At 32.1% G+C, this 18,272-nt stretch overlaps 2 protein-coding genes and 1 non-coding gene across 3 annotated transcripts; 2 read left to right on the plus strand and 1 right to left on the minus strand.

Moving 5' to 3' along the window:
- Positions 1 to 8,524: 8,524 nt before the first annotated feature.
- LOC107415216 (uncharacterized) lies at positions 8,525 to 9,359 on the plus strand. Its single transcript, XM_016023503.4, has one exon. It carries the CDS (start codon positions 8,677 to 8,679, stop codon positions 9,187 to 9,189), a length of 513 nt encoding a protein of 170 aa, XP_015878989.1. The 5' UTR covers positions 8,525 to 8,676; the 3' UTR covers positions 9,190 to 9,359.
- Positions 9,360 to 10,744: 1,385 nt separating this feature from the next.
- LOC107415231 (pectate lyase) lies at positions 10,745 to 12,729 on the minus strand. Its single transcript, XM_016023524.4, has 3 exons — positions 12,602 to 12,729; positions 11,727 to 12,467; positions 10,745 to 11,155 (listed from the first exon to the last, which is right to left on the minus strand). The coding sequence occupies exons 1-3, from the start codon at positions 12,715 to 12,717 to the stop codon at positions 10,795 to 10,797; spliced, it is 1,218 nt and encodes a 405-aa protein (XP_015879010.1). The 5' UTR covers positions 12,718 to 12,729; the 3' UTR covers positions 10,745 to 10,794.
- Positions 12,730 to 16,222: 3,493 nt separating this feature from the next.
- TRNAP-AGG (transfer RNA proline (anticodon AGG)) lies at positions 16,223 to 16,294 on the plus strand. Its single transcript has one exon. It is a non-coding gene; the product is annotated as a tRNA-Pro (tRNA).
- Positions 16,295 to 18,272: the final 1,978 nt, after the last annotated feature.

The following is an 18,272-nucleotide window of genomic DNA, read 5'->3' on the forward strand; positions in this document are numbered from 1 at the left end:
AAGTCTCATTCAAAATAATAAAATTCAAACTTAACAAAAAAATTGAGGACCAATTAAAAATTACAAAATTGAAAAGATAATAAAAAAAAAAATTGGGAGACCAAAGCCAACGCTGTCAACAGCGTTGGCTTTGGTCCCTCAATTTTTTTAAAATTTTTATTATTTTCTTATTTTTAATTCCTTGCTAATTTTTTCATATTTTTACAAGTATCATTTAAAATAAAAAAAAATGAGGACCAATTGATAATTACAAAATTGAAAAGATAATAAAAAAAAAAATTGGGGGACCAAAGCCAGCGCTATTACATCCCAGCAGCGTTGGCTTTGGTCCCCCAATTTTTTAAAATTTTTTATTATTTTCTTTTTTTTTAATTCATTTATAATTTTTTTTATATTGTTGCAAGTATCATTCAAAATAATAAAATTCAAACTTTACAAAAAAAAATTAAGGACCAATTGAAAATTACAAAATTGAAAAGATAACAAAAAAATGTTGGGGGAAAAATTAAAAGCATTGGTTTCGGTCTCCCAGTTTTTTAAAATTTTTTATATTCTTTTAATTTTTTTATAATTTTTTTTTTATATTTTTGCAAGTATCATTTAAAATAATAAAATTCAAACTTAATAAAAAAAATTGAGAACCAATTGATAATTACAAAATTGAAAAGATAATAAAAAAAATTTGGGGGACCAAAGCCAACGCTATTACATCCCAGCAGCGTTGGCTTTGTTCCCCCAATTTTTTAAATTTTTTTATTATTTTCTTTTTTATTTTATTTTATTTAATTTCTTTACAATTTTTTTATTTTTTTGCAAATATCATTCAAAATAATGAAATTAAAACTTAACAAAAAAATTTGAAGACCAATTTAAAATTACAAAATTGAAAAAATAACAAAAATAAAATTGAGGGACCAAAGCCAATGCTTTTACATCCTAAAAGCTTTGGCTTTGGTCCTCCAATTTTTTAATTTTTTAATTTTTTAATTTCTTTAATTTATTTATTTATTTTTTTTTAATTTCTTTTTAATTTTTTTAATTCCTTTGATATAAATTGGAAAAAAAAAGAGGAAAAAACTTTTGATGAGAATATGATAATGGACAAAAAAAAAAAAGAAGGCAAAAAAAAAAAAAAAGAGGGCTTCTCTTTAAAATTAGACAAAAAAAAAAAAGAGAAAATTTTTTTGGAAGAAAATATGATAATAAAAAAAAGAAAGGGTTTGTATTTAAAATTAGACTAGAAAAGAAGAAAAATGGGAAGAAAAAAATTGTCACAAAATGGATCAAAGCCAACGCTTGTTCTGAAAATAGCGTCGGCTTTGATTTCTTTTGTGACAGTGTTTTTTTTTTTTTCCATTTTTTCTTCTTTTCTAGTCCAATTTTAAACACAAACCTTCTTTTTTTTTGTTCATTATCATATTTTCATCAAAAAAATTAAAAAAAATTTAATAATAAAAAATTTAAAAAATTGGAGGGCCAAAGCTAAGGCTTTTAGGATGTAAAAATATTGGCTTTGGTCCCCTTATTTTATTTTTGTTATTTTTTTAATTTTTTAATTTTGAATTGGTTCTCAATTTTTTTTATTAAGTTTGAATTTTATTATTTTGAATGATACTTGCAAAAACATAAAAAAATTACAAAGAAATTAAAAAAATAATAAAAAATTGGAGGACCAAAGCCAACTCTGCTGGGATGTAATAGCATTGGCTTTGGTCCCCCAATTTTTTTTTTAATTATCTTTTCAATTTTGTAATTATCAATTGGTTCTCAATTTTTTTTATTAAATTTGAATTTTATTATTTTGAATGATACTTACAAAAATATAAAAAAAAAATACAAAGGAATTAAAAAAAGAAAATAATAAAAATTTTCAAAAAATTGGGGGACCAAAGCCAATGCTATTGGGATGTAATAGCATTGGCTTTGGTCCTCCAATTTTTTTTTATTATCTTTTCAGTTTTGTAAATATCAATTGGTCTTCAATTTTTTTGTTAAGTTTAAATTTTATTATTTTGAATGATACTTGTAAAAATATAAAAATATTACAGAGGAATTAAAAAAATATAATAAAAAGTTTTAAGAAATTGGGGGACTAAAGCCAATGCTTTTAATTTTTATCCCAATATATTTTTGTTATCTTTTCAATTTTTTAATTTTCAATTGGTCCTCAATTTTTTTGTAAAGTTTGAATTTTATTATTTTAAATTTTATTATCCCATAAATTATAAAGGAATTAAAAAAAATAATAAAAAAGTTTAAAAAATTGGGGGACCAAAGCCAACACTGCTAGGATGTAATAGCGTTGGCTTTGGTCCCCCCTTTTTTTTATTATCTTTTCAATTTTATAATTATCAATCGCTCCTCAATTTTTTTTGTTATGTTTGAATTTTATTATTTTGAATGATACTTGTAAAAATATAAAAAAAATTACCAAGAAATTAAAAAATAATAATAAATTTTTTTTTAAAAAATTAGGGGACCAAACCCAACGCTGGGATGTAATAGCTTTGGCTTTGGTCTCCCAATTTTTTTTTTATTATCTTTTCAATTTTGTAATTTTTAATTGGTTTTTAATTTTTTTGGTAAGTTTGAATTTTATTATTTTGAATGATACTTGCAAAAATATAAAAAAGTTGCAAAGGAATTAAAAAAAAAAAAATCTCTAGAACTCTACATCCTCAAACCTTCTTCTTTCTAATATTCAATTTAACCCACAACATCACCATTTCAATTCTTGTTCTCTGAAACCCTACCACTCTAACTCCTCTATGATCGCCTGCTCGTCCCTCACAACTTAATCGAAATTCTCCAAGTAGGAACTCCTCAACCTCATATTCGAACAAGATCGGGGCCTTAAGACTCAAAAGAACCCAGCCAAACGAGACTCGATTATCAAGGCCATAGATGCCCTTTCTACTCTAGATAGCGATATAGTCACCACCGAGACTTCGCTATTGGCCATGAGGAGACTACTTTGAACCACCGAGAAAGACCAGCTTTTAATCTGAAGGAAAATGCTCACTTGTTTGGTACATAAGCCAGTGGCGTTTTGCAGGTTATCGATGTCATTTTTTTTTTTTTGGCTCACACTAAAAAAAAAAAACCAAAGGCTCTAAAAAGAAAAAAAGAAAAAAGAAAAAAGAAGCCAATGGCTCAAAAATACTAACCTTTAACCCAAGCTCTAAATGGATTTTGGATTGTCGAGGAGAAGACCTGGGCGGTGGAAGCAATAGAAAGATATCTGGGGTTGGAACGGTGGAGATGGTTTATTTTATTTGGGAATTTTGAAACGGTGAAAGATGGTAGATTTTATTTAGAAATTTTGAAATGGTAAAGTTTGTGTAAAACAGTGATGCAATCGCGAAAAAAAACTATATTTTGAAGCGGGAAGGTTGAAAGAAATTTTTTTAAAGTTGCAATTTTTTCATGTGTGACAAGAAAGTATCAGAACCGTTTATTGAATAAGTTAAAATCTAGTGGCTGGTTTTTTTTTCATGTTTTTGGACCGCACCATTTTGGTCAGATCGGACCTGTCTATAGAATCTCTTTATATATATATATAGACAATCTACTATCAGATCGGACCGCATGGTATCCATCCGGATTAAAAACATGCTTAAATCCACAATCTTTGAATTTTAACATTTGGCATAGACGGCTAAGAGTGTTAAAATTCAAAAGCTGTGGATTTGAACATGTTTTTGATTCAGATGGATACCGTATGGTCCGATCTGATAGTAGAGTATATATATATATATATAGAGATATATATCATAACCAAATACTATTTATACATATTCTATGATGCAAATATCTATAAGATAATATTTTATAATACAAATATTTGTAAATTTTTAATTGATAAATATATAAAAAAAGATCATAAGTTTTTGTAAAATTATTGTTAATAAGTTAAAATCTTAAAAATATCTGCACTATAAAAAAATTTTATTTATATTTATAATTATTTAGCTGTTAACTTGGAATCAATATTAATTAATCCTCTATAAATATCGATCAATGTTTGAGATCACGTTGACACAAGGTTTTGAAGCATGTTTCTCATTTTTTTTTTTTTTTTTGGGGGCTTGAGCATGTTTCTCTCATATTAATGACAAAAATTTTTTTTTTTATTTTTTTATTTTTTGGGGCTTGCGAATGTTTCTCTCATATTAATGACAAAAACAATGCTTAATAATAATAATAATAATAATAATAATAATAATATTCCAAGTTTAAATATAAGGACCGGTTTGATTTTATTTAGATCTCCCTCTCTCTCTCTCTCTATATAGAAGAAGAAGAGAGAAAGAGAGGGAGAGAGAGAGAAAGGGAGGAGAGAGTCCCCAGAAGCCACGAGAGAGGAGAAAGTCTCCGATTGGCCCCAAAAAAAAAATCTGGATCATCCGTTTAATCAAACGGTCAACAGAACTCTTTAAAAATATCATGTTTTTTGTCCGTAGGAGTTTGGTCAGTCCTGATTATAGACTCTCTCTCTCTATATATATATATATATATTCTCTCTCCATATATATATATATATATATATATATATATATGTATGTATGTGTTTTTAATTTTTTATTTATTATTATTATTATTTTTTTTTTTTGTGAAAAAGGGGAGCTAAAGAAGCAAGAAAACAGAACTAACACAAATATTTCACGATACAAACGTAAAGGAACAAGAGAAAAAAAAAAAAAAATGAACACCTAAACAAAAACTATGATTTAAATTAGCTAACCAATCAGCAACTTTTTTGCATTCTCCATGCTACGTTTCTATTCTTCATGAGTCTTTCTGTTGGGTATACATTAATAAGGTATGATTTATTCATAAACAACTTGCAGAATGCAAATTCGATCGGTTGGCGACCAAGACCATGACATTTATATATACAGGGAAAACAAAAGGGCAAGGTCAGAAGATTAATGGGGTGACGATGGCGATCCTAATATTATATTATTTTGATAGCGCTCTGGTTCTTCTTTTGTGAGAAGGCCAAGAGTTTAAAGCTCTCCAAAGACTTGGGACTACACCAGAAACAATGAAATATTAAGAATTATTTGATGGATATTATTTAAAAGCCATATACATGTTTCGTTAACTACGGTACTAGAACATATTTTTGCTGCCATTATAGATTATCTAGCTTTGCCAACTAGAAATTATATATATATGATTATTCTTGGGATTGTCTTGTTTGACCGTGACACCAAGCCTTCCGGCATTTAAATATATATATATATATATATATATTATATAAAGTTTTTCTGTACATGAAAATTATACATATAATGTGATGACAAGGACTAATAATTTAGCTGTTTGGATAAATTCAGTACAGATATTTTGTATGTTTCAAATATTTGCATGTTATTGATGGATTGAATCTAAGATCTTATCTTAAAATTAAATAGTTGAAACTTGTCTTGGCACTAAAGTTAATTTTGACCCACCAAGATTATCAAGATTAGACAGCTAAATGTATTTTATATATATATATATATAATATAGCTAAGCTTGGGGATTAGCGTTTCCCTGAATGATAGTTACATAGGGTTCATAAATTATACGTTCTTTGATACGAATATTTTAAGTATATATTTCTATATGTATGTACATGTTCTTTTCATTACAGTTGCACATGACTATATTTCCCATGCAAAGCTGTATCTTTTCTGAATATCACGTGGCAAGCTTCACATTAGACAACTCTCTGAACCCAAACAGACACGATTTTAAAACTGCCTATTAAAGTTTTTTGATGTTAATTAAAAATTAATTGATAGTAATTAAAGTGTAGCAGGGACTGTCCAATTTTGATTAGTTTAATTAGACCTAACATTAAATACTAAAAAGGGGCAAGGCAAGCCCTAATACGTGGAGTGCCTTTTGGAACATGGTAATTAAGGTATTCTACTGTATGTGCATGTGCAGTGTAAAAACTATATATATATATATATATGAAGCCTAGGATATTGAATATCTAGATGAAGCAGGTGGATAATTAATAGATTTTTTTTTTCCTTAAAAAAATAGATGTCTCTTGATAGTATTATAAGCATTAGACCTTAGTCCTACACTATACAATATTGCAGCATGGAACTATCCGAGACAATAACGAAACTTATCAAAATTTATATTTCAACTTCTAAATTTACATATATGAAGACTAAATGATTTTTTTCGATTAAGCTACCACCATCGCTGGTGGATAATTGATAGAAAATTGTGTTAGAGATTCGATGGCTTTATTATTATATGTACGTAGTTAGCCAAAATATGTGTATGAAACGGAGGTTCGAACTTTGAAGAGACATATGTACATATAAAGCGGTGAGAAAAGTCCTCTTTCGGCACTTGGTGGGTCAAAAATTGGATGATGAAATGAGTAAGCCTATAAAATTATACCCTACAGCTAGCAAGAGGGACTTGTAGTGTCTGCATATGTTTAATTAATTAATTAATTACTGTGTTTGAATGACAAGAATTTGAGTAAACCTTGAATGGAAGTTGAGGAAAATCTTAATTAATTAAGAAAAAGAGATGCATGAACATCACCAACTAAAAGGGAATCCTATAGTTCCAACAGTTAATATTCTTTGAACTAATCCTTAAACCTTAATGAAACTTAGAAACGGAATGATACTGGATGGACTAATTTGTTATTTAATATTAATTGTTTCAGCCAGCTAGCTTCTCACTATTATATATTAGATATACAAGCCATAACTTTAAGATTAGTTAAAACCTTCGATTGAAAAACTTGAGTATTAGTCAATAGCTTAGTGACAAATATATATATATATATATATATATATATATATATTACAGATAAATATAAAAAGTACTGTGATTTGGATGGATATGAGGTAGATAATATAGAAGGTAAAAACAGAAGAAAAATGAACAGAGAGAACTGGTAAGAAATAAGATTAACATTAATGGTGAGGAATTTGTCCATCCATTATTAGTAGTTGTAGTTGTGAAAAACAAAAAGCAACCAAACCAAGCAAAAAGCCCATTACAAAAGCACAAACACAGAATCAGAGTCTGGTTCAGGGGTCCAACTTATTGTGCACGGGTTGTCGCCTGTGAGGCGAAGTATAATCCTCGTCAGACCACCAACCAGAACCAGAACCAGAACTAAATACTAGTTGTCTTCTTAGTCTTGTTCCCAATTGCTTTTTTTGCTTTTCTAATCCGGTCACAGCGTCACCTGCATTTGATCAATTACTTATTCAATTACTTACCACCACTACTACTAAAACCATATAAAATACTAATTATTTTTACCTGAGAAATGTGATGTGGCTGCAAATATTGTCTGCAGGTATTGACCTACAAATAAGAGACACACTACGAGCTTAACTATCACCCCTGCCTCCATATCAATCTATCTCTATCCCCTTCATGAATTTTCTTCCTCCCAAGACCTTCTTCTCTTGCTCTCTGTCTCTCTGGCTCTAAAAACATATATAAATATACTGGGAGAAACATGTAAGATAAGAATAATAATTTAATATGTAGATTCGGACCCACAAATAGATAATTAAGTGAATATATCAAGCTGAAGAAATGTGAAAAAGAAACAATGCTATAGCCTATAGGTTTTGTATGCGCAGCATGTTGAGGTTTCTTCTTTCTGTTCATATTACTAACGCTTCCCAACTCTTCTCTTTTTTACAAAAAAGTAAAAAGCATAAAGCACTTTCTATTGCACCGCGTGGTCCATTATCTTGCTTCCTGGTTCCACTTTTCCAAAATCCACATCCAGGCCCATCCATTACTCTTTTTTTTCTTTTTTCTGAAATTGGGGGCCTAAGCCCAAAACTCTCAAAATTGAAAAATAAAATTTTAAATAAAATGATGTTTTTTAGTTTTAACATATTCAAAATTTTAAGATATATGGCTTGTACACATATTCTACAACTCAAATTGATAAGTCAAAGTTGCAGCCAAAAAAAAAAAAAAAAAAAAAAAAGATCGGATGGACGATCTCTCCCTTTAATAGGTTTAAAAGAACAAAAATCACCTTACCAATCCGAGACACTTCTCTATATAGCAAAACTTTAATTATCAGACCAAAAAAGAACCATATTTGTCTTTAAAATTATTAGCTAATGTCTACCTTTGGGATCCAGCTTTAGATACCTTGAAATATGTGTGCAAGTACATGTCAACGAAAATAGTAAAAGAAGTAGCTAATAATCACCTACCAATTGGCCAGCAAAGGCCAAAACTCATATTTTCTAAGGGGGGCCAAAAAAAAGCAGATAAAATTTTTGGAAAAAAGAACTGGTATGGTCTAGGCTGCACCAATTGAGCACCACCAAAAGTTAGAAGCAGAGAGCGCCAAAAGCGGTCAGCCAAAAGAATATTTCATCGCCTCCTTTCCTCTAAATCTATGACCAACACAAACCAAACAGTTTTAAGTTGTAACGCAAATTTCCCTCCACAAATTTCCCCTACTCTGCCTCTCACCCTCACCCCTATATATTATTATCTCCTTCTCCTTATATCTCCATTCTTTGGTTACGCAGTATTTCTCTATATATTTTAGAGAAGTACTGCATTAATCATTTGAGTCCCCCCTTTTTTCTTTTAACAAAAACACAAAAACAGAGAAGAAAAAACATAAAAAAAAAAATAAAACCCAACAAAACAATTAAAATGGCACGCCAAGTGATTGCTTTGGCTCTCATCTTTGTAGCCATTGCCGGTGTGGCAGCTCAGGAGTCACCCAGCGCCTCTCCCAAGGCCTCTCCTGCACCACAGCAATCATCATCATCATCATCATCACCTTCTCCGTCCACCTCTGCCGCTCCGGTTTCGTCCCCGAAGGCCTCGGAATCCTCACCAGTTCCATCATCTTCCGCTCAAACCCCATCTCCATCATCTTCCGATGCCCCCGAAGCCGGATCTCCAATTTCCGATCCTCCTACCTCCGTAGAGACTCCCTCTGATGCCCCTTCACCATCCTTCTCCGACGTCTCATCTCCCCCCTTACCCGACAGCGATTTCTCCGATGCACCATCTCCCGGACCCATGTTTGATGTATCTGATGGACCTGCTGCTGCTGCCCCTGCTGATGCTCCTGCTGCTGATTCAGGTGCCTTGGGTCTCAAGGCATCCGCTGCCGCTGCCGGTGTTGCCTTCGCCGTGGCCTCCTTCTTTGGCTTATAATTAATTAATACAAACTAGATATGCTTACTGTGTTTGTGTGTTTATTAATTAGTTTAACCAAGAAAGGAAAGAATACGTTATTTACATTTATCTTTTTAAGAGGCCTTGTACGTCCATATTATAAGAGACAATGCCAGGACTTTTTCATATATAATTCCTTCCTTTTATTATATTGACGAGTTGAACCATTTGTATGTGTTATTATTATTATTATTGTGTTTTTTTTTTAATTAGGAAATTGTTTCAACTGTTCTTTTGAGATCCGAAGAAAATTTAACGCATTGTCTTTTAAGTTCAATAAGTGAATAAATTCCAAATATTGGTTCTTAAATAAATCCATTATGGATCTCCATCTTCAACATATCATTTTTTTCATATCTTCATCTCTGTTTATTAGTAAATATTAACAAATAAAATAAAATAAATTATGTGAAATAAAGTGGTGCGTATCTATCATTGAACAAAGATGAATGAAAAAAAAAAAAAAAAAGACAGAAGATCACCAACCCTGAATTACATAACAATTAAGTTTGTTATATCAATTTGGACTTTTTGGATTACACGTATCCTCTAGATGTGCTGCATGCATGTTTCATGTTTTAGTTTCCTTTTTTTTTTTTTTTTTTTGACATTTTTGGTTGATTGTGTCACAACTCCAATACCATATCAAAGAACGTATGAATGTAAATAATATATATTTTTAATAGTACTTAACAACTAAAGATTGCTTTTCATGCATAATGTTAATAATTACATAATTTGACCAAATGAGTGAATGTGTCTTTAGATGGAAGTGAGAACTATTTATACATAGAAGTTGACCCAGTGCCCCACCCTCCTCGCCAAGCAAAATCATATAAATGGATGAGAGATAATATTCCTGCTTCTTATCAAGTAATAAGGCCCACTTGCTAGCTAGTAGTTTTTGCATGATTGACGGGCAAAAAGAAGTAGCAATAGCGGTGCTTGTGGTTTTATTTGGCTTTTGCTTTGATTAATTAATTTACTTGTCCTGCTTCTCATGGAACATATTGTCTCCTCTTTTACAAAATATCGTTCACACTGAATCATATTATTCATGGCGCTAATTAGTTAATCCTCTTGTACTTAATTAGAAGGAAATGGAGGAAAAATATTCCACAAAAGGAGCAGAAATTCTTGAACCCCTGGAGCACTTCAACAATTCGCAGACGAAAAGAGAGAAATTAAAAAGAGATAGCGCATGCGCACGCAATAAACCTCACCAAAAACACAAAGAAAGAAAAATGAGTCTCCAAATATGGAAAATTCATCATCAACAACACTTCTGCATTTGCTCTCTGCGTGGCCTAACAAATTAAGAAAAAACAATCCCAATATCCATGGCTTTCAATAAAGCTACAATTAAGCTAGCTAGGCAGAGGTCGCAAAGTCCATATAATAAGCTAGTCAAAATAAGTACGTAGTACATGATTTTGAAGGTTACATATAAAGGGTCCTAAAAAGTACTGCGCCTGCAAACAAAGTACTATAGAAATCTTTGTTCTTTTTTTTTTAAAAAAAAAAAAAATATATATATATATATATATATATATATTGAAAGTTATATATTAATTTATAATTAGGCTAGCAGCGAGACCCTTTTCTGCAATTAAGTGCACCAGCAGTGGTAGTAATTGAGCCCACAAGAGAAGAAGGTCTTGCACTGAGGCTGGAAGCTCTGGCATAGCTTGAAGATGCAGCTGCTCCTGATTGCCTAAAGTAAGCTCCATTCAAAAACATATCACCCTCAGACCTCCAGTTCCAGCTCCTCCACTCGTTCTCCGGCGCATCCTCGTGTTTCGTCACCTCTTTACTGAACCTCTTATCCGGTGCAAGAAATCTGTTTCCTTGGCTGTTGATAGTCGGTGACGCACTCCCGCCAATTGCGTACATTTCCCAGTGTGTATAGTCATTGTTCACCACATGAAAATACCCGTGTCTACACCTGCATTAATATTATATTATATATTTTAGACCATCATTACTATTCGATATCATAGTTCCTAAGTTATATTCATATTTTCATTTTAGTTCTTGATTTTTTATTTTTTTTTTACACTTTGGTCCCTAAATTTTTTGTTTTTGTTACACTTTAGTCCTTAATATTATTTTTAGTTTAATTTTGATCAATTTTAAGATATGTAATGCACTTGATGTAACATGTAGGGGTTTTATAGAAGTTGTCTAATTTTGTAATTTTGTTGTTTTCATGTTAGACTAAAATATTTATTTTCAAGCTGGACCAAAGTGTAAAATAAAAAAAATGAAGGTCAAGTACCACATGCAAATGTGAGCATAGTTTGGAATTAAACCTATCAAATAAGCCTAGAAACAATAAGTTAGAATGTCTAGACTTTAATAAAATTTGGATGCTGTACAGATAGCCAATCTCTTCGTAGAAAAAGATTGGCTTATTATGAGTATCCGTACTACATCCATCTTAATGTGATAATTAAGGAATATTATATGTTTGATTGTTTTGGATTTAATTTGAATATTTTTATTTACCGATTTACCTTGGCATTCTCTGAACCAGCCCTTCGCCAAAATGATTAAAAGCGATGGTCACCTGCATGTTCTTGTCCTGTGTGTAAGAATCGCTGTGGCCCAAAAGCATGACTTTATCATGATGGGTCATGTAGTTGTTGGATAGAGTGATAGCTGTGGATCCATGGATGGCATCAATAAGTCCATCCCGGCAATTAGAGAGAGAGCAATGGTCGACCCATATATGCGTCCCACCGAAGATGGAAACCCCATCACCGTCCGATACAGTCCACCAACCTTCATGGCCAGGAGAGTCTCTGATATTAGCATTCCCTCCTTGCTTACAGTCATGTATGTGGATGCCATGGATGATGATGTTGCTCACATAATGTATGGTAATGCATGGTCCTCCGGCAATGTGGACGCTAGCACCCCTACCATCGATGGTTTTGAAGGAGTTCATCACCAGCTCTTGCTTCAGCTGAATCACCATATCCCTTTTGAAGATGATCCACAGTGGCTCGTCTTGTATCACTGCATGTCTGAGTGTTCCGGGCCTGGGGTTCACTGGGTCGTCGTCACCGGAGTCGCTGACCACGTAGATCCGACCATTTCTTCCTCCAATGGCATCCTTTCCAAACCCAATGGCACAGTCAGCAAGCCGCTGGCGGTTCCTCTCCCAGTTGGGATCGCACCTCCAGCAATCGTCAATGGGGTTGCCCGTTCCACACGACAAGTAGGCCAAGTTCCTCCTTGAAGCATTGATGCTCCTAAATTATATATAAAAGTACATAAAAAAAAAAAAACATTAATGTATATTAATTATATGTGTATCTATATATATATATATATATATATGCAAGGAAAAAGTGGTGACATTTAAAATAATTAATTATATATGTACCTATGAACGTCTTGTACTACAAGTTCAGGGTCTTGAACAGGTGAAGAGGAAGTAGTAGAGCTTGCACTAAGAAACAAAGTGAGAAAAAGAAGGAAAAATGGTGCAAGCTCAGCCATTGTTGAGATGGATGGTAGTGAGGTTAGAGCGAGAGTGACAAATGGGGGGTTTTATAAAGGGAATAAAGCCGAGAGTGATGGCGTGATTAACCTGTGGAGCCATGGTGTAGGTCCAACGTATCTAATCGTAATTTCAGGTTTTTTTTTTTTTTGGGTGAAAATAATGGTGGGTCTGCGGCAGGGTCGTTCTTCTGGTCTTCCTCAGTATTTGGTTTTGAAACCATTAATTAATCAAGCCCCCCGAGAAATTAATTCAAACCCACCTAGTCAAATTAGTTGACTTTTGGTACAACCACCAGTAGAAAATCTTGGTTGATCACTCAGATTTCCTCCTTTACCACGTCGCGCTCATGCATGTTCGTTAATTACATTTTCAAAATAACTATATATGAGTTTTAATTATTATTATTATTATTATTATTATTATTATTATTATTATTATTATTATTATTATTAAAGTAACTATGCATATACAAATAATATATAAGATAAGAATACTAAGGACGTTTTTTATTGGGTTTCCTTTAGTAAGTAAACTGCCAAAGTATTTACCGTTCTTGTACATTTATTAAAGACGTGGACACGTCCATCTAGATTTAGTGTGTGTTTTAACTTTTAAGATTTGATTTGATTTCATTTTTGTGTACGCTTTTTTTTTTTTATAAAAAACGACAAGATAAATAATAAACTACCACATTGACAGTAAGTTTTGTCTGGATTATGCATTACAGCATTACTTCGCAATTTCATATGTATACACCAACATAAAAAAAAACATTAGTTATTTAAATTAGCTAGCAGAGAACAAAAGTTGATTAGTTTAGGTAATAATTTACCGGTGGGTTTTTCAGTTATATTGACTTTATGGTTCAAAGCAATCACCTTTTTATGTAGTACCTGGGAGTTCCCTTAATGAGAACATATTTTCTTCACTTCCCACTCACCCCATACGAATTAATGATGTCTGCTTTTGACTTTGTGCAGGACATGTATATAAAATATATATATATATATATATATATATATTATGTATGAAATATTGAAAATTTCTTTTTCATTTTCAATTTCTTTAATTTCTACAAGAACCTCATCAACTTCATGTCTTCTGCCAAAAATTACGTATAATATCATTAACCACAAGTAAACACGACGTCACTTTTTCCAAATCCCATCTTATTATCTTCCTTTTTAATTTCCACCGACTGCGGAACCATTTTTTGACTTCCAAATTTCTCCAATCACCCATCAATATTATATTCATTGATTCTCTCTGCAACTCCTTCTCTGCTTGCATATTTGTATACATGCCCTTTGTTTTAATTTAGCCTTTTTTGCTTTTGGTTGTTTAGCGGAATTTATGGTAAACCATTAAAATATAGAAATCTTCAGTCACAAACGCCGAAAAGTAACAGAGAACAATCTTTATTAGTCAAATTTCTGTATTAATTATATTGTTCTCTGTGAAAATGGAAGCAACATATATGATATGTATGCAGCACCATTTCTCAGAGGCCAACAAATACTGAATACTGAACTTCCATAACATTGAAACTTAATTTTATCCTACAACTTTATTTTTTCCTTTGAATATTATAAGTATATATTATACTGTTTAATGGGCCATTAAAGTTGATGAATCTAATAAATCCTTTGGAAATCGTAAACAGGGGAAGGAAACTGATTAAAAGTGCAATGGTGATCTAAAACACACCATGATTGAAAGCTTCAAAGGTGGGGGATTGATGGAGGCTAGCATGCTGAAGTAGCACAGACAGAAAATGCTTAAATTCCACTTTACCATAATTAGAAAGCAATATGATTTTAATATACAAGTCCCACAAGTAAAACACCGTGCACTAAACTCCCCCAGGTGGCTTGCAGAGAAGCAAAGAAAATGAATAATGCAGCTAAAAACATGGTAGGTGCTTGTCAATTGTCATATTCATGTTCACAATTTTGTGGAGATATACATATATCTTCTTCTTCATTGAGATTTCAGAGCAAGTACCATTAATACATAATGATTTGGTATTCCACTTGTATCCAGTGAAGGAATGGATGATTAGTGTCAACAGGGCAATCCATTAAGGGCAACAGGGCAATCCATTAAGGCCCTTCCAATGTTTTCTGCGTGATGCATTTTTCTAAATTAAGAAGATGATACAACCATTTCTTCCACAAGTTACAATAGTTGAAAATGGCACCATCAGAGGTCCAAAAATGTATTTTTCAGGGTTTACTAGTTTAGGGCCACACATTTGAGTCGATCATGCTAAACGATGGACAAACCTTATATACTTATGTGTTTTTTTTTTTTTTTTTTTTTTTTAATACTCTTGGGGTCTTTCTTTTTACCCTTCAACTTTATGATTAGATTGGGTATCGATCACAGTAACCAAATCCACTATTTCACTGAACAAAAATGTTAATATTTAACCAAAACCAACATTGGATAACTAACCCATGTATTCTTAAGTGTCATCTCATGAGACTGATTGAGAATTAATCTACTTGAAAGAAAAGACAACAAAAAAAAATCACAATTTTCTAGAAGTTTGATCTTTTCATGAGAGTAGAGCTTTTTGATGGTATACAGAATTTATGAACATCTTCTTAATTTTATCTTAAGATTTTTATTGTTCTAACTAGAATAGATAATGTATCTTTCATCTTATTTGTGGTCTTGGACTAACTAGCAGGCCTGCATTTAACCTTTCAAGCGACTTTTGGGGCATTGGTGGCAATTGAAGCCTTGTTACAACGCAAATGGAAAGTTTTGGTCTACTGGGTCAGACCCAATAAAGTATGTGAGCCAATAAATGTGTGGATCTTGTCCAATAACAGCTTGAAGTTGGGGAAATGGCCCAAAATATTAGCTTGACGGAGGAGAACAGCTGCTTTCATAGTGGACCATTTCTGCAGTTAAACAAACTGCTCTTTCTCTAAAATTTTTTTTTTTCTTTTCCTTTTTATTATAGGATACAATAAATTAAAATATTTTTATTGAATGTGGAGACTCATAGGAAATCTTGTAATTTGGTGCTTCAACAACACCCATCCATTGCCTTTCACCAAAGCATGACTAAGAGCCAATAAAGTTACGGGCAAAAATGGTTCTCTTGATTTTACTTTTAGCAGCAATTTTTTACTATATATGTTCAATCTCAAGATAGGAAAAGGAGAAAAAAAAAATGATAGTATAGAATAGAAATCCACATATATGTATATATATAGCTACACCTGAAAAAAGTAAATAGTCTACATATAAACAATTAGGTAGTGTTTTGAACAGAGAGACTCCATATGAACGTAGGTCTCCCAGTTACTCATCGTAGCAAGACACTCATGAACTCCTGGCCCCCACCGTTTCCTGGTTGTGTTTTCCACCGACAACTTTATCCCATCACCAATCACTAATTAATTTCCCTCATGAGTTATGTGACACCGAAAGAAACAATTTTTAGAAATATTGTAGAAATGTTTTCTTTAATTCAAAATCAAGTAAGGGCATTTGGTCTAGTGGTATGATTCTCGCTTAGGGTGCGAGAGGTCCCGAGTTCAATTCTCGGAATGCCCCTAATCCATTTTAATATTTTTCCAAAAATATAAAAATTAATTTGAAAAAACAAAAAGAGTGAAAATTGGTGGGGGCATTGATGGGATGTTGCAAAGTTTGGCAGTTTGTACACGTGTGCTAGGCCATCTCGCGGCAGCGAAAAAGTGTTGCACAAAAGCGCTTTCGCAGTTGGACCCACACTGCACTTTCTCGTGTTAAGTCTGTGTTGTCTGGCCCACACACTCCAAATATTTTGTCAAATATATTATTAAATTCTGATTCCATGTTTTTCCAATTGGCTCTGATAGAGATGAATATTTTGTCAAATATATTATTAAATTCTGATTCCATTTTCTGATTGGGATGCAGATGCCGACATGTTATGAAAAGTTATTTCGGTTATCCATTGCCATGCCCATCCTGCACCATTTATATCTCAAAATATTTCTTTTATTATCAAAAGTAAAATCATACATATAAAAACAAATATCTTTTCAGTTGGTTCAAGATAAAATGATTTTTGCAATATATATAGGTATTGGACTTATATGACATCCAAAGTCCACTCCGAATATATACATATTATAATATATAAATCATTAATAATATAGAAGTCAAGTTTTCCTTTCATCATGAATCCCCAAAAAAAAAAAAAAAAATTGTAATTTCATCTTATTTTATAAGATTTTTTAGATTGAAATAATAATATTTTCATTTTAAATCTAGTAAATTTATTTTGTTTTATTGGAGATACTCTAATGATAAAATTGCCAATACAAAAATGAGATCTTTCACCCTCAAATAAAAGAAAAAAAGTTAGCAGTCGAATATTGACTGGTATATCACCAAATAATACGACTAATTAATAATTGAAAAGTTTTTATTTATTTATTTGAAAACGACCCATTTTTGTTATAACAATGTTAAAAGAAAGATATTTTGGAGTGTATGTTTTGTAATGTTAATCTTATAGGAGTTATGTTAGATTCACCATCATAATGTCATGCAAAAACAAATTTATCCAATTTTTCTTATACTAATTTTAGGAAAGAAACTTTGTAAACAGATTTGATTTTTTTTTTGCTACAGAAACAAAAAAAGAATATGTTGGTGAGTATCATCGGCCTAGATTTTAAGGATTGATGGGCTATTAATAGTTTGCGTCTTGTTAAATCTGTGGAGTCCACAAACTACCAATCCACGATTTCTATCCTCCTCTTTCATAATGATATACACACATAAAAACCATACCAAAGCTCAAATGAAGTTTGTTAGGAACCGAACTCGCAACTTTTACAAACAGTTGTGATAAATCGGCGGTTTCCTTCCATTTGATCCATCCCATTGGATGTGTAAACAGATTCGATTTAGGTAATAGCTAATAGTACTCTATTGATAAATAATTTTAAATGAACAAAAATTAAATATTTTTTTTTCCTTTTTGCATTTTAAATAATAATAATAATAATAATCGTAGGAAAGCCTAGAAATGAGAAATACTAAAATAACGAAGAACAAAATAAGCACACGGAAGCAATGAAGCAAAATTCGTTGAGATGGGCGATATATCGGTGACAATGTCGTCTATCGGTCACCGGCGACACTGATTGGGGAGGGGGGGGGGGGGGAGGAGAAGGAGGGAAGAAGTTTTTGTCAGGGGTGTCGGAGAAATGTTTCCGGAGTCGAAGGATGTCACATGAATCATCAGAAATCGGTTGGAGTTTAGGTTTTCCGGTGGATACTGATGGAAACGAAATGGAGAAACCGGTTATCGGTGGAAATCTCGGTCCGTCCTCTCTCATATGAGCCTTGGTGGAAATCTTTTGGTTTTTTAGCCTCAAATTCTCGACCTTCCTCAGCTTTACGGTGTCCCTCCGCAAACCCAGTTCACAAAATCGACTTTTAGCTCGAAAGGTCAGTGTTTTATATCTTTTTGGTTTTGTATTCTATGCTTTAAATATTTGAAAAATGATTTGGTTGGAGTTAATTAGGCAATGGA

The sequence above is a fragment of the Ziziphus jujuba genome, chromosome 4 (assembly GCF_031755915.1).
Source record: "Ziziphus jujuba cultivar Dongzao chromosome 4, ASM3175591v1".
NCBI classification, from domain to species: domain Eukaryota; kingdom Viridiplantae; phylum Streptophyta; class Magnoliopsida; order Rosales; family Rhamnaceae; genus Ziziphus; species Ziziphus jujuba.

Coding starts and splice junctions, on each gene's coding strand:
- LOC107415216 (XM_016023503.4), top strand. CDS start 8,677: ATGGCACGCCAAGTGATTGCTTTGGCTCTCATCTTTGTAGCCATTGCC.
- LOC107415231 (XM_016023524.4), bottom strand. CDS start 12,717: ATGGCTGAGCTTGCACCATTTTTCCTTCTTTTTCTCACTTTGTTTCTT. Junction 12,468..12,601: donor GTAGTACAAGACGTTCATAG/GTACATATATAA, acceptor TATATAATTTAG/GAGCATCAATGCTTCAAGGA. Junction 11,156..11,726: donor CTGGTTCAGAGAATGCCAAG/GTAAATCGGTAA, acceptor ATATTAATGCAG/GTGTAGACACGGGTATTTTC.